The following is a 23172-nucleotide window of genomic DNA, read 5'->3' as shown; positions in this document are numbered from 1 at the left end:
AAATTTCCTACATTCGATTATTTTACCAAATCTAATTTACCAATTATGATTCTTAAGATGGATCTAGTACATTGTCATTTTTAAATTTTATAAAAAAATCAAATTTGCAAATAAAAAAATAGATTTGGAAAAATATAAAGAATCTCCGTGTTAATTCACTCGAGATTTCACCAAGAAAACTCAAATATATAGAATCTTGGTCTTAACTTTGTCCGAGATATATTGAGATTCTTTATATCTCCCAAATTTTATTTAATTTTTGACAAAATTTCATCTTTTTGCTAAAAGATTTGAAAAATACATAATATTTAGAAGAATCATAGATCTTGGTGTTAACTGTCGAAATAATCTCGGTGGTCAATCTCGAACGGAGAAAAACTATTGGAATGAATTTTTCGAAAATTTTCAAAAAAAAGTTGCTAGAGAGAACTATTTCTGACAATATCTCAATTTTCCTTTTCTCTCGATCATACATATGTTGTAAAATTCTCTCCCTCTATAAAATAAAAAATAAGAAAAACTACTCTTCCCATTCTCTAATGTATTTTAGTTTTTTTTTTAAATTCCAAATTTCAAAACACATAAATAAAAGCAATATTTTTATTGGTTTGAGACCACGTCACAATTAATTATGTTCTTGTTGTTTACCTGTGTTATATAATCATGATGAATTGTGGGGCTTGCCTCCAAATCTGTAATCAGATTGCGCAATTGAGGAATGAAAGATGTTGAATCTGATTATATTTGAAAATTACGTGGGACTCACTACCTATACTACCTATACTGTTATCGTTACAATTGTTATCATAACCATATGAGAATTATGATTTTTTTTTTCACGTTTATCATTACTTTTATCTTTATCGTTATCATTTTTATCGTTATCATTTTTAATACTGCTTAGGGTCAATCTGCAGTAACAATAAACGTGGCAGATTCGTAATTCTAAGTAAATGCGATCAAAAGTAATCCAATTACATTTGTGATTTAAGCTCACTACTATTGATCCATCAATAAAATTTCATTATAATTACATCAATATTCATTATAGTTTGGTAAACGTGGGTTGAATTATAAATCGTGCTATTAATTTTAAAATTTAAGAAAAAGAAAAAGAAAAAGAAAAGGGTAGATTATAGTTATACTTTGTTTTGTTTTTGTTTTTGTTTTTATTATGTATTTTTCCTTGCATGAAACAAAGGAAGTGGGATGGGGGATCTGAAAAGTGAAAAGTCAGAATTCAGAACGGGCGACAGAATAAAAAAAAAAAGTTTCACTTTTTCAATTCAAGGCTAATTTTGTCTTTTCGTCTTTGCCAATTTTAACAATTTTTTTTATTTTTTTTATTTTTTTTTTTCCTTCAAAAACATAGATGAGAAGTATTTATAGAAGAGTGGTTTGATTTTATTTCCTCCTTAAAATTAGCTATCCTATTAATGTATTTTTTTAGTATTAATTACATGTAATAATACTTTGAGATATATTGATGATAGGACGGCTATGATTGAAAAATCCTTTTAAATGCTAATATCTTTTACATATAGTCAAATATCATATCTCCAATATTTATAAATATTGCAAAGCTAACTAAATAAAGTAATAAATTAAGCCATAATATTGTGCTTCTACCACCCCCAACAAATCTTTTTCTTAATACAATTGTGCCAAACCAATTAAATGAAATGATTAACTCGTATATTTTATAATGTTGACGAAACCTCTTCATTTGTTTAATATGAAATCGCCAATAGCATGTAAAAATTGTAGCTGTATATTTAAGTTTAATGATTTGTATTTGATTTCAAAATATATGTGATTCCATTAAAGAAAAATGAGGTCTTGAATGTATTATTTGTAAAAAAAAATCTATCTATAGCCTTAGGGATGGAGGTTTTGGAGTAACAAAACTATAGTTTTATATAACTAAACTTGTGTATCAAAATCAAATATTAAAATAATATTTTTCAGAACATATGTATGTAAATAAGAGAACTCAACATTGATATTAAAGATTAATCAATATATTCGGTATACTTTTCATCAATAAACATTTTAAAAACACATTAATAACAATAAATCTATAACTTAATTAGATAATAAATACTACTTGATTACTTATTAACTTAAATATTTTTTATTTGCCTAAAAAGAACTTATAACTTCCTTTTTACAAAAATATACGTCGAAATCGATATCTTATATCGATAAATCTGTAAAATTGAAATCCTAAAATCTAATCCCTACATCAATTTCAAATTATACAAATCTAATTGGAATGTACAAAAAAAGATCACTTTTTTTTTTCATGGCTCAAATCATCTTTAAAGTGGTGATTAGAGAAAAAGGAAGGGTATGTTCATGCATGTGGGCCATAAGGGATTTATGCAAGTTGAGAGATTGAGATTGGATATTAATTTGAGAAGGAAGATGAAGGAATGTGAGTGTGGTTCAATGGAAAGCTCATATGATGATGATCACTTTGAACCCTAAAACCCTTCTTCAAACAATTCATAATATATCAACCATTGAATTTGTTTTTGGAAATTATATTGGAATAATCAACATCCAACATTATTGTATATTAAATCAATTTAAATATATAAAAAAATGTGTTTTGTATCGTTTCTTATTCTTTTTATTTTTTTTTTTTCATATTTTCTAAATTGTGAAGAGTTGGTTGAACTGAACTACTGTAAAATTATTGATGCCTCAAACATGTAATTTTATAACTTAAAAATATTAACCCATTTTAATAGTCATCTAAGTCAACCCAATGCCCATTTTTTCTAGCTTCGCCTTTAACTAATCAATTAGCTAGCCTCAAAATTATCATCGGTAACACACATACATACATAGACACGGTTAAATCACCAATTGTTGTTGGGTCTTGGCAAAATGTTAGAAGTGCAATTGTCCCACATCCGAAAAGTTTAAAGAAGTCATGAGCTCCAAGCACTATAAAAGGAGCAAATCATCATAGTTAGAGAAGCTTATGAGTTTGGAGTTTTTCCCGTGTTATTTTTCTACTTATTTCTGTGATAGAAATGAGAGATTTTTCTCAACACAATTGTAATTAGATAATATGGGATCCCATCTCAAAATCAATTGGCTATGAAAGAAGTAGTTCATCAAGAGTGTGACGTCCCTTGATTTTTTCAATGTGGGATGCTCAACAGACACCATGATAGCTCAATGATCATAAGTAAACCATAAGTTGAAGGTTCAAATTCTTACTTTCCACATTTTTGTTCTTAACCTTACCAACGTATTACAACATCCATTATTTCATTCAGAGGTCAAAATTTCAAATCTACACCTCAATTTCAAACACAAGAGAATTAGGGAAGTGGGGACAATGATAGGTGTGAAAGTGATGCAACTTTAAATTGTGATCTCAAATTTGGAGAGAGACCAGAAGGAAGAAAAAAAAACCTTTTTTTCCCATTGTTTGTGGCTTTCTCCTCCTTTTTGAGTGCTTCCACTTGAATGAAATTGCATAATTTAATGGCAATTTGAATTTGGAGTTGGTTTTGGGGGGGCCCAGTTTTAGACTCCTTGCATTGCAACTTGCCAACTTGCCTAATAAATAATGCATCATCATTCAAATATATATAGAGAGAAAATTGACTCTAATCCAACCGACCTAAATGTAATGTAAAGATTTACTTCAGATTAAATTATGATCCAACCATAAACTTGACTTGTTAAATCGGTTATATCATGAATTTAGTTTTATATGTTGAACTTATTTTCGATTTAGTTTCTTTAGCTTTCGAATTTTGATTTCGACATTGTACTTAATAATTAATACATAAGACATTTTTAATTAATATGATAATGAATTTGTGTTTCTAAATTGCCTAATACATAAGTTGTTTTCTATTAATATGATAATGAATTTGCATTTCTAAATTGCCTAATACATAAGTTGTTTCTATTAATATGATAATTAACTTGTATTTATAAATTGCCTTGTATTTGCTAATAGTAAATTTACCATTTAGAGCTAAGTAAAAATGGAGAAAAATGAATAAACTTTCACCGGAGATTCCAACTCCTATCATTTTTCCTTGATATAATATTTTAACCAAGTTATGTTTGTAAAGTTTAACCAAATTATAAAGAACAAATTATATCGAAACAAATAAGATTCAAATATATAACTTAACCAACTAAATAAAATTGTTGGATTGGACTTATTATTTTTAGGTTTAAATACTATTTTAGTCATTGTATTTTACATTAAACTTTAAGTCATTTTAGTCCTTTTACTTTCAAAACGTTCATTTTGGTTCTTAAATTTCAAAAAGTAACAATTTTAGTTCCTTCATTTTCATTTTTACTTCATTTTTTAAGGAATCTAAATGGTCACTTTTTGAAAGTTCAAGGATAAAAATGAACTAAAATTGAAAGTATAGATATCAAATGAATCAAAGTTGAAAATATGAGGGTCAAAATAAATATTTTAAAAATACAGAGATCAAAATAAATCAAAGCTAAAAATACAAAGACCAAAGTAGTATTTAAATTTATTTTTTTTTATCAATCTATTATAGTTAAAGATAATGAAATAATATTTTATAATAACATTTTTAAAAGAATGTTAGCTAATAAAACCAACTAATTAGTAGCATAATCCCTTTTATATTTATGAAATTTGATCTTTTTGTCACTTCAAATTCTCAAAAATACCCCAAAAAATTACATTGTAAATATATTATACACACAAAAGTTTTTATTATTTTTATTGTTGTTGTTTTAAAATTTATTTAAAATTTATTTTTTCCTCCCTATTCTAGTCCTTTTAACACTAAATTTATATATTCTATTAAGGTTAAATAACAACATAGAGGTATTTTTTTCAATATAATTCGTAAATCCTATGGTTTAAAAAGCTTCGATTTAGTTATTTATGCATTAACATTTTCTAACTTTATCAATTTTCATCGGGGAATATTAAAATAGGTATAGACCTACACACAACAAAGTTTATGCAAACTTAAAATTTTGGCGAAATTAAAAAAATTTCAATACTAACATTCTTTGATAGCGAGGGTACAAGTGGAAAATAGTAAAATATAAGAGACTAAATATATATATATATATATATAAAAGTTAAAATGAGCATAGATCAATGACAATCGTTATGTACTCTTTTTAATATACGAGGTGCAAGTTCTCATATTCTACATATTTTCTTTTCTTTTTTTGGGTCGAAAGAACCAATCTCATTATCATATATACGAAGCTTGATTCTCCCAATTTTAAGCATTATTTTCTGAACAAATATCAATTTATACTCCTAAACTTTGAAATTATGTCAATTAAAATTCTAAACTAATAATTTTATCAATTTAAACCCTAAACTTTGAAGATTTTATCAATTTAAATCCTGAACTTTAAAAGTTGTATCAATTTAAACCCTAAACTTTCATAAATGTATCAATTAAACCCTTCACTATGTTTCATATGGATAAACATAGTGTAAGACTTGTAATTTTATCGATTAAACTTCTAAACTTAAGATTGAAAAAATTAAATATTTTGCCTGATATTTTTCAAACTAAATCTTGAAAAAAGTGTAAATTGATATACTTATGAAAATTTAAAATTTAAATCGATTCAATTATTAGTTGGGGGTTTAAATTGATACAACCAAAAATTCAAGGTTTAAATTAATACAACCCCAAAAAGTTCAGGAATATAAATTGAAATTTGCCCTTATTTTTTTATCAGGAAAAAAAGCATATCTAACACGGCAGCCATATTCATGATCATTGCATTAGATACATAAAGAAACTAAAATATTCTTAACATATCTCTTTTTATTTTTATTTATCTTTTTCTTTTCTTTTTCATATCCTTTTAACCATGTATCAAATCTATGATAATTAATAACAATTTATAGAAAAATGAAATAATAGCCACAAAAGAGCAAAAGTAGAAATATTAAGAACAATAAAAAGGCATAAACAATGCAAAACTTCTGCATTTCCTTCTATAAACAGCTAAAAAAAAACTTAGATACCAAACAATATTCATTCCATCATCTTACAGAATTGGACTATTATTCGACTAGACCGACCGAACGACCAAGTTATCAACTTGACATCTATGAAATCCTATGTCTAAGGTTATAGCTCTGTTCTTCCTGTTACATGTAGTAATACAATTTTGGTAACTTGATCTTTCACTATATTGCCTAATAGGAACTAGTCCTAGAAAGGGGAAAAAACATTATACAAGTTACAGAATTAGATCTTTCCAGAGCGAAAATGAGATGCAAAAAGATTTTACAATTTAAAGTGTTAAGAAAAAATCAAACTAATTGAAAGATATAAAACAGCAAAAGGGCAGGCAGCTAGCTTACAACATGAGTTTGGTAACCATCTTCACAAGTAGATGAAAATGTCAGCAGGCATGGAGATTTAAAACAGGAAAACGCTCTGAGGGGTTATTGATCTCTCCATCTTGGACTCAATAAGGAAAAAACCCCTGAAGGAGATAATGGAAACATGACCCCTGGAGAAGGTGGTGGATGAGGCCCTGGACCTAAGATCCCTGATTGAGGCATGGATGGAAATGCGAAATTAGGAGTCAGCGGCGGAGAAAACTGAATCCCCGGTGAGAGTAATGGATACGGTGATTTAGGGGACAACAAATTGTAGTGGCCAGTAGGAGAAGGCAATAGAAACTGGGAAGTCGGGGAAGGTAAAAGGGTGGGACCGTTCCAGTGCGGTGAAGGAAAGTTTGGGACAGGGGGTGGAGGACCATTTATTCTTGGGGATGGAAGAACAGGAACAGGTGGATTTGGATTAGGCAATAAACCAGATGGAGGTACATGAGGAGGATGCATTTGACCTGGAATCTGAGGTTGTGGTACAAATTGAGCCTGGTTTGCTACTGGAGATGGATTCATCATTGAATTTTGAAGATAACGCATATAGGCCGAAATAGGAGACTCGGCAGCAGGGTTTGGCCAGTTCGAGTCTCCTCCTGGTGCCATTGGTGGCCACTGTCTTGGAGGTGGCTGAGCAAATGGTGGAGGTCTAGGCACATTGTTATTGACTAGAGTCTGTGGTGGAGGAATGGGAACAGGGGCAGGGATAGGAGCAGGCATATTTGATCGATTAATCGGCGTTAACGGGGGAGGTCTTATTCTCTGCAACCGCATACTTTGGGGTTTTGGTGGATTTTGTGGTGGTCTAGGAGGAGGCTGATGATCCTGAGATGGTGAGCCTGTAAGCTGTTGAACAATATTCCTAAAATCATTCTTACTTATGTTGTAAATTTGTGGCTGGGGTTGAGGCCTAGCAGCATTATTACCAAAATTTGGTTGGTGTATTGGACTCTTCCTAATATTCTTCCCCATTTTGTTAACACCCAAATTCTCATTTTGCCTGTTTCTATCCATCTCCGCAATAACTAACTAAAGAAATCTAGAAAAAAAACAGCAATCTAATCAAATCCCACTTCTCCTAAAGTCCCAACAATTCAGAACATTCACAATCCTTCAACAGAACAAATCCACTGAAACCAGTTTCTAAATCCAACAAATCCAATAAACAGGAAGAGAAATCCAACCAACAAAGCAGAAGAAGCAACAAGAACAAAAACAAAAGCATACCCTTCACTTGATCCTCCGCAATTTAAAAATCCCAGAAGCCGTCAACCGCATAGCCATTCTCAGAAAGCAAAGAGAACCCAGAAATGGTATGAACAAGAAAACCAATTAAATAGGCACCTCCCAACAAAACAAAGATTTCTGACGTCTTAAACACTATGAAGAAGAAAGGAGTAGTAAACGCGAGGAAAAAGGAGAACAAAAATGAAGACCAAAGGGTGGAAACTGAGGGAAGTGGAAAGGAATTACGCGGTGAAATTGAGGATCTGAGACGACAAAGAAAAGGTCTAAACCCTAAGGAAAGGAGGATCAAAGATGTGAAGAAAAAACCTAACAATCGGATCGAAAGAACGCGAAAGAGAAGAAAAATGGAACCCCAAACCAAAAACCAAAATCAATATTTTGATTTTGGAAGTCAACGGGAAAATTGAAGAAAATTTTAAGAAAATGGGAAAGATTCTGTTTGTGTATGGCGTTGCTGAGAAATTTCTTCTACAAATCAATTGGGCCATTGAAAGAGAGAGAAACAGCCCAACTTTTAAGTATTTTGGGCTTTTGAGAAATAATAGCCCATTCAAAAAACATATTGAGCAAATTTTATTTTTATTTTTTTTAAATATCTTTATATTTTTGTTGTTGATGTGAAAAGTTACATTAATGGGTCAAATTAATTGGTACAGATAAATAACATGGGCAATGTTGAAAACTATTATAGGGTAAAATCTTGACATTTTATTGTTTTTGTAACGTAGCTTGCCCATATGGGAAAAATGTGCAAGTGGAGTTTGTGTGAAACACGTTAAATTAAGTGTACCCTTTGATAATATTTTAAAACTAAAATAATGTATCTACGAATTAGAAATTTTAAATATTAAAATTCTGATAATGTATAAATATAAAACTATGGAATAATATACATGTTTTATATAGGAATCTAGCATACCCGTTATGACCATTAAGGCAAAAACCAAACTCATTTCCAAAAACATCATGTGAACAGAAAGGGGAAAAAACAAACATAAATGAACAGTTTTGTAATTTCTCAAATTTGACATATTTTTTTTAAAAAAAAATGGTTCTTGAACTATTAGAAATAAGAAACGGGAATGATTATTAAAAAAAAAAAAAAAGAGAAATGATAACATAAAACAAAAAACAATAATGTTATCAAACAAGTCCTTAATAATTGATAAAGTGAAAATAGTAAGTTAATATATAGTGTTATTGCTAAATTCACTCAACCATTAGTATAGTTTCTCTAGTGCAGCACAAAGTTGTTGATGCCAAATCATTATAAAGCCTACTTGAAAGTTGTCATTAGGATGCAAACGTTGACTTCTACGTTTTTAAAACCAGGACGAATCGAATATGTTAAACAGATCTTGATATCAACTAGCACAAGCAACTCATGCATGGTCAAAAATGTTACTTAACATGTGAGACCATACTTATGTTCTGATGCTTGCCAACCAATCAATAATAAAGTCTTTTAGTGGTACAATGAATCCTTTGTAACATAATTGCAAACAACAACATGTCCATGTGGAAAGAATAAGAGAAGTTGAACATGTAACATACAACTATTGTTTACAAAAAAAATTGTCCTTCCAATAGGGACTAGATATGCCAATAGAATTTGATACCAATTTCACTCAAATATTTATTAATTCCATCGAGTTGTATCAATTTTTGTATTGCTAAATATTATATGGGGCACATTTTTAACATTTATTTTGCTCACTTCATGAGTTCAAAATAATACAAATTTCAATTTTAAAAAACCCTATTAAGGTTGAAAGAAAATTGCACTAGCTTAATATGATACCATGTTACTATGTTGTTAAAAGAAATAAAGACATGAAACTCAAACTAAGGACATTGGGGTTGGTAAGGAAAAGTTGGGCAGCTAACATGTTGGAAAATAATTTATTCCTTGATATATTTTATGTTGGAAACATATATTTCATTCAAGTGGGCTTTTGGGATATGTCTTGCTTATTTTAAATTTTTATTCACATGGGTCAAGAATTAACCACAATTTTTGTTTTATTCTTTTTATTAACAATTACATCACAATTATTATAGGTTAGACCTATTCAACGTTGTATGTTTGAGGTCCAATCGATTATAATATATACATTGATATAAAAAATAACGAGAAGAACATATTTTTAGATTATTTAGTTTAACTAGAACATAAATATGGAACGTGGGTATGATTAAGTTAAGTTTAATTCGAAGACAAATTTATTTTTTTAGAAAGAGTTGATTTTCTGTTTGGCTCTATTTAGGTGGTGCAACTTATTCGATAATGACATAAATTTTTGTTATTTTTAGCCCTACATTTTCTTAAGTAACAAATTTCTAAATCAAACATTCCAAAATGGTCTCTCCATATGTTTTCTTCCTTGTCCTTTTATATCTTTTGCCTTTCTCCCTTTTCTTTCTCTTTTTTCTATCTCTCTTTTTTCTAATTCACTTTCTACATTTTGACAAAAATAAATAAATAAGTATCTCAAAATCAATGCGCAATATAAATTATTAGTTCATCATCAAAATAAATTGATGAATTTCATTGCAAAATTGTTAGGTTATTATTTTTTTTAACAATATATTGAATGGAATAATCGAGCTAACTTGACATTTTTTTTTATAATTATATTATCATCGTTTTACCTTGACAAAATCTTCTATTTTATTTTATTTTAAATTAATCATTTGAATTATGATTGGTTGATATATTTTTTTTTTTTTTGAATTATGTTTGGAACCAATTGAGCAAAAAAAAAAAAAAAAAAAAAAATGTTTTAACCCATTTGTTTGTCTTTACCCTCTCGCTCTTTCTATTCATATCATCGATTCTCCAAATTGAAAATTCAAATACCACTGCCAGAATAAAAGATTATAATTAGTGATTTTTATAATTGAGTGGTTAATAAACAATACAAATCCAAATTTAAAAAATAAACATGTGATAAAATTCAAATTAAAAAAAAAAAAAAACATATTTTCAAAGTTTTGAAAGGAATCTCCCCATTTCTACTAGCTTATATATATATATTATATATAATAAATTCCATACGAAAATTAAAAATATATATATATATATATATATATAAACAAGTTTTTTTAAAAAAAAAGAAAAAAAGAAAAAAAAGGTTAATGTTGTCAGGAATTGGCAGATGGTTCCCTTTCTTCTCGAATAGTTCTAAGATCCTCAAAGCTCCAATCCCTTCTCATCCCTGAGCTTCTAACCAACCTGGGCTCCTTCCCGCCGAACGACACAGCACGGCGGTGACTGATCGGAGCGACCTTATTCTCCGGCAGGCCCCGAAACCCTCCTCTGTTATGGCGATCGTGAGGGCGGAAAGAGAGGTTGCCGGACCAGCTTCGCTCCGAGGAATCGAACTCGTCGGAAGCATAGTAAGTTTGGATCTGCTGGTCGCGGTGTCTCTCGGAATCCGTTCTCTGTAAGATTTGACATGAGAGGCAATTCAGACTCATGATTGATTTGTTGTTGCAGATTACAGAGGAGGAAGACGGAGAGAGGGATTTTGGGGGAAATTTCTTTTTTGGTGGATTTGAGTGAGGGAATGGAAATTTTAGGGCTTTAAAAATTGGGCATTTTGGTTCGGTTGTACGGAATTGTTGCTTAGCCACTCTCTAATTTTAGGGTTCTTTTTTATTTCTTCTCATCTCTAATTGTTGGGGTTTCTTAATGGATGAGGATCACTATCCTAATTGTATTTCTAACCATTTCTATTTTTTTTTCATTTTTTTTAATTTGATTTTTCAATTTTGTTTCTAAAACATACCTGGATTTTATGTACAGTTTTTTTTTTTTTTTTTGGGTTGGGGTTAAAAATCATTTTTAATCCCTAAATTTATATAAAATTAACAATTTAGTCTCTCAATTTTGGTTTATAACGATTTGGTTACTATATTTTCAATTTTGTAACAATTTAGTCCTTGAGCTTTATTATGTACTAATTTAATTCTTGCACTTTAAAATTTATAACGATTTAACCCCTATTGTAGAAATCAATGTTAAGATTTAATGAAATTTTTTGCATAAATAAATCGATAAAATAATTAGAGACTCAATATTTTTATAAAATACAACGTTAACATCATAAAAATAATAAAAATTGACATCTAATTTTGATTATTTTTTTTATGTGAGGAACTAAATTGTTATACATTTAAAAGTGTAAGAACCAAATTATTACCTGGTTTAGGGACCAAAATTGTTATAAAATTGAAAATACGGGGACTAAATTGTTACAAATTAAGGTTCATTGACTAAATTGTTATAAATCATAGTTCATAGACTAAATTGTTACTTTTATGAAGGTCTAGGGACCAAAAGTATTTCTTAACCGGTAAAAAAAATGAATTTTTCATTATTCCCAAATAAAATCTGACCCACTTTTAATTTTATAACATTTTGCTTCATCATAAAGTAAAATTACGGAAACCTTTTTGTTGGGTATAACTCGACTCGCAATCGCAATTCAGTATTTGCTTTTAAGGAGAAAAAAATCCTACCTTTTTTATTCATTAATCTAATTTTAATCCTACCTTATTGTATTGTATTCTTATCTACAAAAATTAGAGATTCGAACCTTCACTCGCCTAAAGTTTTTTTTTTTTTTTAGAAAAAAAAAACAAACATTGTTGTGCTACCAAATCTTCAAACCCTTCCCTACATTATTGAACTAAAAAATTTAACTGTTGTGAAATTGAAGAGCACAACGGAGGACAACAAATATGGAGAAAATATAATATAATAATAAAATAAAATAACTAAAATTATGAAAATTTAGTGGAAATTGGAGTGGATTTCTCACCAATGTGTGTGATTTTAAGATCCACCAAATACCACTATTTGTAAGCAAAGTGGCAAGTAGAATGTGGTCTTATATGGACACTAAACATGATAACTACAAGGCATATGGAAAATATGAAGATTGACACATGACTTTTAGGACACTAAGCAATGCGCATCTATTTATTTTTATAATTTATGATACCCCTTAGATGTCCACATATATATATATATATGACTTATTAAAACCTTACTAGGAAAAACCCTAGTGAAGAAAAAAAAAGTACATATTTCTATAATATATACTCCTGAAAGAATACAATATATTTACTCCCCCTCATTAAAACATCGCTTCAGATCTCCGAGTCGCCGTATCCCAATGTTGTGCACTAATTTTTCAAAAGTTGCAATTGGTAGTGCCTTAGTAAATCAGTCTATCAAGTTATCCTTCAAACAAATTTGTTGTACGGTGATGTCGTCATTTTCTTCAAGATCATAAGTGTAGAAAACCTTCGGTAAAATATGCTTTGTTTTATCTCCTTTTATTTGGGTTATGCAAGCTGTGTTGTCTTCGTATAATATTATCGGAAGATTTTTATTAGAAGACAAGCCACATGTTTCACAAATATATTGAGTCATTAATCTTAGCCATATACATTCTTGACTAGCCTTGTGAATTGCAAGAATTTCAGCATGATTTGAGGAAGTGACCGTTATAGTCTTTCACCGATCACCATGATATAGCAGTTCCTCCACATGTGAACAGATAACCTGTTTAAGATCTAGTTTTGTGTGGATTAGATAAATATTCAGAATCTGCATAACCAACTAGGTCAAAATTTGATTTATTTGAATAAAACAAACTCATATTGATTGTTCCTCGGAGATAACAGAGTATATACTTAATTTCGTTCCAATGTCTTTTTGAAGGAGAAAAACTATATCTAGCTAATAAATTTTTTTGAAAATGCAATATCTACTATTGTGTTATTAGCAAGATACATAAGTGCACCAATTGCACTAAGATATGAAACTTCAAGATCAAAAAGTTCTCCATTATCGTCTCGAAGTCGAGATATATCTTTCTTTATATCTTATAAACGGACTTCCATTGAAATATTTAATGGAAGTGCTTTGTCCATATAAAATCTTTTCAAAATTTTCCTGTTTAAGTTTATTGATAAATAGATATTCCATCTGCTAAATTCTCAATTTGCAAACAAGGGAAAATTTTGTTTTTCTCGAGATCTTTCATCTCAAATTCTTTATTAAGATATTTTATTGCCTTTGAAAGCTCTTCAGGAGTTCCAACTATATTCAAGTCATCAACATACACAATTATAATAGCAAATCCTCATTGTGATTTATAAAAACACACGGACGTATGGATTATTTTGATATCCTTCTTTCAATAAATATCCACTCAGACGATTGTACCACATCTATCCTCATTGTTTCAATCCATATAATGATCTCTGTAACTTTATTGAATACAATTCTCGGGAATTTGATGTATATATTTCACGTACTTTAAAACCTTTTGGGATTCTCATATAAATATTATTATCAAGAGATCCATATAAATATGATGTGACTACAACCATAAGATGCATATTTAAGCTTTCAAACATAGTCAGACCAATTAAATATCTTAGTGTAATTGCATCCACCACTGGAGAATATGTCTCCTCATAATCAAGACTAGGTCCTTGTGAAAAACCCTGTGCAACTAGTCTTGTTTTGTATCTTGTGACCTCATTATTTTCATTTATTTTTCTCATAAATACTCATTTGTTTTCCATAGGTTTGACACATTTTTGTGTTCGGACTACTGGTCCAAAAACCCGCTGTTTTGAAAATGAGTTTAATTCTGCCACGATTGCTTCATTCCACTGAAGCCAATCTTTTCTATGTTGACATTCTTCAACATATTTTGGTTCAGGATACTCATTTTCAGAATATTCTCAAGAGCAATATTATACGCAAAAACTTATAAATAACTACATTAGTTCGATTCCATCTTTTTCTTATCATAACATAGTTTATTGGAATCTCATTATTATCTTTAGGTATTTCACCTTCCTCACTAGTCATGTCGAGGATTTCTACATGGGTATTTACATCTTCAACCAAGTATTTTTTCTATTAATTATTTTTCGTTTTCGATGATTTTTATCTTTGGAACCCACTGGTCTATCACGCTTCTAGCGTGTTCCAGATTTATTAGTGACAACTTGTTGTGTTGGGATATCAATCTTTGATAGAACATTTGCAGGTGGTATATGTGACTTATTACTTTATTTGCATTTATAAATTCATTTGGTAATTGATTTGTTATATTTTGAAAATGAATTATTTTCTGAACTTCAAGTTCATCTTGATCTGTACGAGGATCTAAATGACACAATAACGATTCATTCCATGTAATTTTTTTTTTCCAATTTCTTAATTCCTCCCCCTAATGTTGGAAAATTTGTCTCATTAACATGACAATCAACAAATTTTGCATTAAATACATAACCCCTCAGGGGTTCAAGATATTTAATAATTGATGGGGAATCATATCTAACGTATATTCCTAACCTCCTTTAAGGACCCATCTTAGTTCGTTGTGATGGAGCAATTGGAACATATACTTCACATCTAACAATTCTTAGATGAGAAATATTTAGCTCATGACCATAAGCTAATTGTAATGGCGAGTACTTATGATAAACTACTGGCTTAATGCGTACAAGTGACGTTGCATGCCAATAGCATGTCCCATACAAATGAAGAAAGCTTATCTCTCATAAGTAATGGTCTTGTAATTAATTGCAAACGTTTTATAAATGATTATGTTAAACCATTTTGTGTATGGACATGAGCTACATGATGTTCAACACTTATCCCAATTGATATACAATAACTATCAGAAGCTTGAGATGTAAATTCACCAGCATTATCTACACGAATAGTCTTAATTGTATAATCAGGAAATTGTGATCTTAACTTAATATTTGAGCAAAATAATCTTGCAAATGATTTTGACTTGATAATAAGCACACGTGTGACCATCTACTAGATACATCTATTAATACCATAAAATATCTAAATGGTCCACTTGGTGGGTTAATTGGTGGGTTAATAGGTCAATATATATCACCGTGAATTCATTCTAAAAATGCAGGCGATTCAGTTCCCGCTTTAGTTGGTGATGGTCTAATTATTAATTTGCCTTAAAAGCAAACATCACATGATAATTCATTAGATTGAAGAATCTTCTAGCTCTTCAATGGGTGTCCACTTGAATTCTCAATAATTATTCTCATCATTATAGACCTGGATGACCCAATCTATCATACCAAATAGCAAATATATCTAGATTCATGAACTCTAGGTTTATTGTTGCATATGTTTCAATTACTCGTTGATAACTTGTAGGAATTGAAGGAACTCTTATCAAAGAGAACCCATGAGCGGAAGCAAGATCGTTCCAAATACATTGTGACGGAATTAAAAGCATTTACAAACATACAAACAAGTTATGCATTTCAGAACAAATTACGTCATGCTTTCTTAAATTAAATACAAAGGAACAAGAGACTTACCTTTGAAGAACTCTTCTTCTGACTTTCTCTCGCTCTCATGGAAACTTGGACCAGCACCTCTCGATGTCGCTTAGAACGCAAACCCAATCGTCTACCCAAATCTCTTGTTGTCGTTTAGCACACAAACAGTCTTCTCCACGAACAAGCAGCCTCTCGAACACCACCACTTAGTGACCTTGGTATTCTCAGAGTAAAAATCCATGGGGTGTGGGCTCTGTTGGATTTGGTAGAGGGAAGGAAGAAACAGCGATCGTATTCAATGACCAAGCAAGTGGGAGAAGAAAAGTGTCTATCTTATAGACTTTTGCTTGATCGTTTAGTAAAGGTATACGATCGTTTAGGAAATCGGGTGAGATCGTTTACACGATCGTTTAGTGAAGCTCGTTTAGGCGCGCGATCGTTTAGTAAAAGACAGCACGATCGTTTAGTCAACAACGCGTGTACACGATCGTTTAGACAAACACTTGAAGTTTTCGTGTAATCTTTCATGAGCGAACACTCGAATGAAGCGATTCTTTCAAAATGAAAACATTTTTCATTTTATTCTTTAGTTATGAAAAGTGAATACAGCCTCCCACTTTCACGCACGGTTATGGAGAAACCACCAATAATTATCTCATAATTTTTTTAATTATAATAAATATAATAACTAACTTATCATATAATATTTATAACCTATAGTTTTAATATCACATCATATGTAACATTTAAACCATAGTCATTTTCTCCTTTACTTGATATAAATCATATTTATATCATTTTTCTCCAATTAATGTATTTCATTCATCATGTCAACTATATCATATATAATTGACCAGTTTAATCATATCATATATAATCAAATTCCCTCTTGTCAATTTGAACACTTCAAATTGACCCAAAAACTTATTCTCAACTTGAATCTATTGAGCTACCAAGGGGACCTTATGGACCTGTAGCTTGAAGCTCCAACGGTATGTGAATAGCTGACTAAAATCTTTAACCACAAGATCAAATATCCGTTAACTGTTTGGCACTCCACTAAAGACCGACAGCTGCACTCTTCTCACCACAAATATATTTCTGTGTCCATCGGATATAACTAATCAACACTACAATAACCTTTCACACATGTGTGTAAGTACAACTAGGGCAATTTACCGTTTTCTCCCTATAGTTACATCTAACTCCTTAAATACCATTAATCCCTTTAATGAACAATACATCATAGTCCTATTATGAGTGGACATCTCTCGAGTCATGAGAAGGTGTGTGGCGCCACATCGTCCAAGCCCCGGAATCAGCCCTTAAGGGAGCAATCTATCTACTTACCCATGCTTCGGGGAATGAGTGAATTCCATCTTGTGTAGCTGAGTTCCCAACTCCCCAATCAGATGAATCTCCAAAGTGGTAGGTTTGAGTCGGCAATCTAGCCACTCGCACCCATGCAAATCAAAGGATCGCCCTCAAAGGTAGGAGTTCCCAACTCACTTAGGATTATGGTCATATTACCTATGATCATCCTGGTGAAGTGAAGTCTTTGTCATGAACGACGTTATATAATGAGACTATACACTTCGTGGTCCGATCTTATATAAACTTCTTTGTATGGGACGCTCCCATTCGCATGTCTCCACATGAATGATCAGGATCAGACCATCTATAGCACGTCACAAAACTTGGAACTATCTACAAAGCGAGCCGCATCCGTAGTGTCACCAGGATAAGGTTTCCCTCCTATATCCATATACTACAGACCATTTTGGTTATCACTGAAGGCATGATCCACTTGTATGTCTCTACATACATGCTTAAGTTACAAGACAACCAAGGATCTTAGTTTATTGGTTTGTGGTAAAGCAATTAAAAAATTTCATGTTTCATAGACAACATTGAAGAAAATATATCATATTATTACATCACAAGCGTTTGTTCAATACAGGTGTTTACAAACTACAGAACCCAACGAAAGTTTAAGGCATCAACCCAAACAAAAATACAAGTTATTATAGTATTTTACTTTGAATAATGAAGGTAGATAAGAAGAATATGCGTAAATCTTATAAGAATTCATACTAAATACTAAACTTGCACTGAAGTACCTCAAAAACACTCGCTAACCACATATCATGAGATGTTGCGACAAAGTGTCTATTTTGTAGTTGACCGTAGGAATTATTGCATGTGTTGATCTTCCAATGAGCAAATAATTGATCAAATGTCTCGGGATCTCTGAACCTATACTAGAAAATCTTCTGGCAAGTATTCAGAATACTGACCATGATAGCAATGCTGACATTCTTACCAACCACATCAGATGATGACGACTGATCAGAGCGGGAATCCTAACAATTGTCAACGCACTGTTTTATAAACAGAGCCTTGATGCCATGAAGAAGATCGATTTTTTTTATATCTAAAGACTGATATTTTTACGAGAGAAATTCCACCTCCACATCTCATACCGACACATCATCGAAGTTTCATTGGAGCAAGAGTCTGGGAGGGCTTTCTCCATCCACTCAACCATTATACCACTAGTAGCCTCGCTATTCATCTATTGAAAGCAAGGGATTGCTAACAACTGCCCGTCGTTTTATCTCTTCACTCCTCTTTGTTGTTGTATTACATTTTGTTTAAGAGATTATTCACTTTGTATTCAACGACTCTGTTTCTAACATAATACCATCATGTCTACATTCATTATCTCCTATATATTTGCTTCCATTTTCGTTGTTACCATGAGCAACTGATTTCAATGGGGTAAGGGGGAAGATTAATGCCATGACCTAAGTAGGATTTGTGAAAGTATTCTGTTTGCTTAATATTTGGTTATTTAAATTCTGTCAAGTAGTTATGACTAACTACCGGAGAGGGAAAGCAGTTGTGGATCTCATTAAGCAAAGCAAGAAGTATTTCTAGAGGTAGAAATAACCTTGTGCTCATGGCAACTTCACTCATGTGTCATAGAAATATGACAAGTGTAACTGGCCACTGAGAGGTGTGCATTAAACGGAAGTTGCGAGCCAGGATTGACTTTTAAATTAAGCTTATGGATATGGTATTGGTCTCCCCCAAATCCTGCTTTCTCCATATATCTTTTTAACGTCAAGATTGATGTTTTTCTATGTTCTTTTAATATTCATCTTAATGAGGTCTCTGCTAGTTCAGATATTTAGGTTGCACAGATTAGTTAATCGCATGAATTTGATTATATTCTGACGGAATTTGCCTCGTCGCATACGTATATTTACCAATCACACTTATTATAAGTCCCTGTGTTCCACCTTGGGTTATCTTGAGAAACTTGTAATCTTATTATACTTGCCTTGATAACGAGAGAACTTGATTACTACAACTAGATGCACAATATTAACATCGCATATACGATCTACTTTAGTTTACAAAAGATGCATCATTATTAGCACAAAAAGTTTTTGGCGCAGTTGTCGGGGACTTGGCAACTAATCGAGTATCGAATTTTGGGATTTTTGCAAGCACCCTTTCCATTTCAGGAGTACTGTCGGCTTAAACGACAAGCTGCAAATAGTATATGAGTACAGGAACAGAACCGGAGCTTCATATTAAACCCGAGATTGAAAGAACTTTCCATCACTGAGCAAGACAAAACCACAACAGACGTAGAAGGAGTATGGCCAACAACAACAAAAACAATCAGAACAATTATGCTGGTGTGATTGGTTTATTTGGACAGGGACAGCAAGATCTCATTCTCTTTGCTGCTAATCACAACATCCTATGAGGAACTATGCGGCTCTAAATCTCTATGACTTCTCACATGGTATTATGAGGCCAACTTTCAATGAGAATGCATGGTTCAAGATCAAGCTAGTAATGCTGCAAATGATTCAAAATGTCGGACAATTTTGAGGGTTGCAGGGTGAAGATCCGCATGCCCATCTCACGAACTTCGTGGAAATGTGTAATACATTTTCCATTCCAGGCGTAACACCAGAAGGATCCGGCTATCTCTCTTTCCTTATACTCTTCGTGACGAGACCTTGAAATGGGCCTATTCCCTAGAACCAAATGAAATTGTATCCTGGGATCAGTTAGTCAAGCGTTTCATGAAAAAGTTCTTTCCTCCGACCATTAACACAAGTAGACGATAGGATAATCTGAATTTTGAGCAAGGAGATACAAAAACTCTAAGCACCGATTGGGTTCGATTTGGATGTCTTGTGTGTAATTGCTTGCATATTGGCATTCTTAACTGTGTTTTGGTGAAGACCTTCTACAACGGGCTGAATAAAGCCACACAGGCAGTAGCGGATGGCTATATGGCAAGGAAATTTATTAACAAGACCTACATTGAAGCCAAAGTGATCTTGGACCGAATTTCTAAGAATATGAATGACTAAGTTGATGACGGTTATGGGAACAAAAATGCTGATAGAAGAAAAATAGAAGGAGCAATAGTACCAGCGGATGTAGTGAGCTCATTAGCTAATCAAATGGCCACTGTTACTTCTCTTCTACAAGCTATGGCAATAAACCAAGGGGCTTTGAATAGAAATGTGACTCAGATGAACACCATAACGCAAGTTGTGACAGTAAGCTATATTCAATGCGGGGAACCCACTCAGTTGAGTTTGTCTGCATGATGCACAGATGGTTTTCTCCATTCACAATAACCCGTTTAGTTACAGTTACAATCCAGGTTGGAGGAACCATCCTAATTTCACTTGGGGTGGAAACCAGATCAGTCTAACGCATAGAGGAAATCCCCTAGAATTCAATCAGCATCCCCAAGGCCATCAGTAGTGCCAGAACCAACCGTAATTTAATCACAATCAGGCATCAAGTTCTAACGCATCGTCATCATTAGAAACACTCCTTAAAGAGTACATTCAGAAAAACGATGCATTGATCCAGTTGCAAGCCTTCTCCATATGGAATTGAGAGATCCAAGTGGGGTAGATTGCCAACGATTTGAAAAGTAAGAAACCAAGCACCCTATAAAGTAACTTTGAGGCTCCCCACGGAAATGGAAAAGAGTAATGTTAAGCTATGACACTGCGTACTGGAAAGGCGACATCTAATGCGGTAGCTGAACCTCGATAAGCTAGACCGGTAAGACCACAGACTCCCATAGCACAAGAAATTGAACCTTCATCTACCATAGATAGAACCGACAACCATGACTCAACTATCTTTAATTCAACCATAAATCTTCCCATAACTTCATCTCAACCCTTAGATTAAAGTCCTGATAATGTAAATTCACATCATAGAAACTCTTCTGAACCAACTAGTCGAAAATGTCGTAAGCACCTGATGCAACAAAAGAATAAAACAAGCAAACGAAGTCTTACAAGTTTCGCCTCCCTACCCCAATAGGCTGAAAAAGAAAGACGAATGTTGGACGTGTTGAAATAGCTTCAGATCAACATTCCTCTCATAGAAGCTCTAAAACAAATGTCGAGTTATGTGAAGTTCCTGAAAGACATCCTCTCCAAAAAATGCATGCTAGGCGAGTATGAAACCATTATGCTAACATGCGAATGTAATGCTTAATTTAAGAATAGGATCCCTACGAAGTTAAAGGATCCAGGAAGCTTCACTTTGCCCTGCTCGATTGGGGGAAAAGAAGTTGGCCATGCGTTATGCGACTTGGGTGCAAACATCTTAATGTTGCTATCCAATTCCAAGAAGTTAAGGATTGGTGAGGCCAGACCCAACACAGTGACCCTACAACTCGATGATAGATCGATAATGCATCTTGAAGGGAAAATCAAAGACGTGCTTGTTCAAGTCGACAAATTTATTTTCCCCACCGATTTCATTATTTTTTATTACGAAGCGGATACTGAAATTCCCATCATATAGAGGCGTCCATGTCTGGCCACGAGGAGCACATTGATAGTGAAGGAAATAAGACATGAGGATTTCCATGAGCAATGATGAGTAAAATTATGATGTGTTATGTGGTGGTCAAGAAGTTTTTCTAACAAAGCCCAAATATAAGCTTTCTTAGGTTTTCTGGTAAGTCTAGAGTCGAACAAAGAGACTACTAAGTAGGTATGTGACAAACTTTTTTATTCTATTTCGGTGGTAAAAATAATGAAGTGGATGATATTTTGATTTAGATTTTTCCTATACGACGAAGTTGAACGCGGATTGGTGAAAGCGTAGAGTTATAATAAGTATGCGATGAAGGGGTTGAGAAGGGGTTTAGCTAACATTTCCTAAGATTGTGCACAAGTTATGTGATCATGCTACACACAAATATCAATACTACATTTCTCAATGCAGAATGCTACAATTCCTATTTCTAGGACGCATGCGATGCATATGAGAAAATGTCGATAAAACTTATTACTAAGTTTCTATTCTTGCTTATGCAATCTAATCTAACTCTTTCAAGCCTAGCTTCTATCTTTAGGCTACTCTCTCAAGTATGTCTAAATGATGAATGACGCACACATAAGACAAGGTGACCGCATACCATCAATCTTATTTCTAGGGCACATGTGATGTGTAAATAGCATATAGAACTTATGTCTAAGTTTCTACTCTTGCTTATGCGATCTAATCTGACTCTCTCAAGCCTAGATTCTAATTTGACTCTCTCAAACATAGATTCTAATTTTAGACTACTTGCTCAAGTACGTCCAATGGTGAAAGATGCATACATAAGACAAGATGATCGCATAAAATGTAAATCTTAAGTCATACTAGCTAAGTGCTTCTCAACCCATTCAGAAATTCAGCTACTCATGCATGGTATAGAGAGATTGAACATAGATTGAAATGAGGCTTCTATTTACTGCAAATAAAGTACTGAATACAAAATAACAAATGGATTTGAGAGATAACAAGCCCGGTAAACAATGACTTGCTTCCCGTGGCCTTTTACACTGCTCTTTATCACTTCAACTCTGTTCTAGTTATGGATTCTTGCTCTCACAAGGGTTGACCTACTCTCTTTTGTATTGCTTTTCGGTAGTCTCTCGATCTGTCTGGGAGTGATTTCTCTTGGCTTCCTCGTCCCCTTGCTCTTTCTATCCTCTATGTATATGTATAAGTATGTGCGGGAATGGACTAACAAACTCCCCCCCCCCTTCTCTTTGGTGGCCTTTGGTATTTATAGATTTCAAGGTGAAGAAGCTTTTCTTACAATGATTGCA

General features: G+C 32.4%; 2 protein-coding genes and 1 long non-coding RNA gene across 3 annotated transcripts; all 3 read right to left on the bottom strand.

Annotated features, from left to right (window-relative positions):
* Window positions 1-3185: 3185 nt before the first annotated feature.
* Window positions 3186-8085, bottom strand: LOC120091655 (uncharacterized). The gene is made up of 2 exons (XR_005485767.2): window positions 7628-8085; window positions 3186-3579 (listed from the first exon to the last, which is right to left on the bottom strand). It is a non-coding gene; the product is annotated as an uncharacterized LOC120091655 (long non-coding RNA).
* On the bottom strand, window positions 5970-7631 carry LOC120091654 (protein HAIKU1-like). Its single transcript, XM_039049756.2, has one exon. The coding sequence runs from the start codon at window positions 7412-7414 to the stop codon at window positions 6455-6457; it is 960 nt and encodes a 319-aa protein (XP_038905684.1). The 5' UTR covers window positions 7415-7631; the 3' UTR covers window positions 5970-6454.
* A 2434-nt stretch (window positions 8086-10519) lies between the features above and the next one.
* LOC120091761 (uncharacterized) lies at window positions 10520-11477 on the bottom strand. The gene has a single exon (XM_039049882.2). The coding sequence runs from the start codon at window positions 11126-11128 to the stop codon at window positions 10793-10795; it is 336 nt and encodes a 111-aa protein (XP_038905810.2). The 5' UTR covers window positions 11129-11477; the 3' UTR covers window positions 10520-10792.
* Between the last annotated feature and the right edge of the window lie 11695 nt (window positions 11478-23172).

Source organism: Benincasa hispida, chromosome 11 (genome assembly GCF_027475165.1).
Source record: "Benincasa hispida cultivar pf3 chromosome 11, pf3_genome.v1.1, whole genome shotgun sequence".
Lineage (NCBI taxonomy): Eukaryota > Viridiplantae > Streptophyta > Magnoliopsida > Cucurbitales > Cucurbitaceae > Benincasa > Benincasa hispida.
The sequence above is the reverse complement of the archived record's forward strand: the minus strand, read 5'-3'. Positions and strand labels throughout refer to the sequence as shown.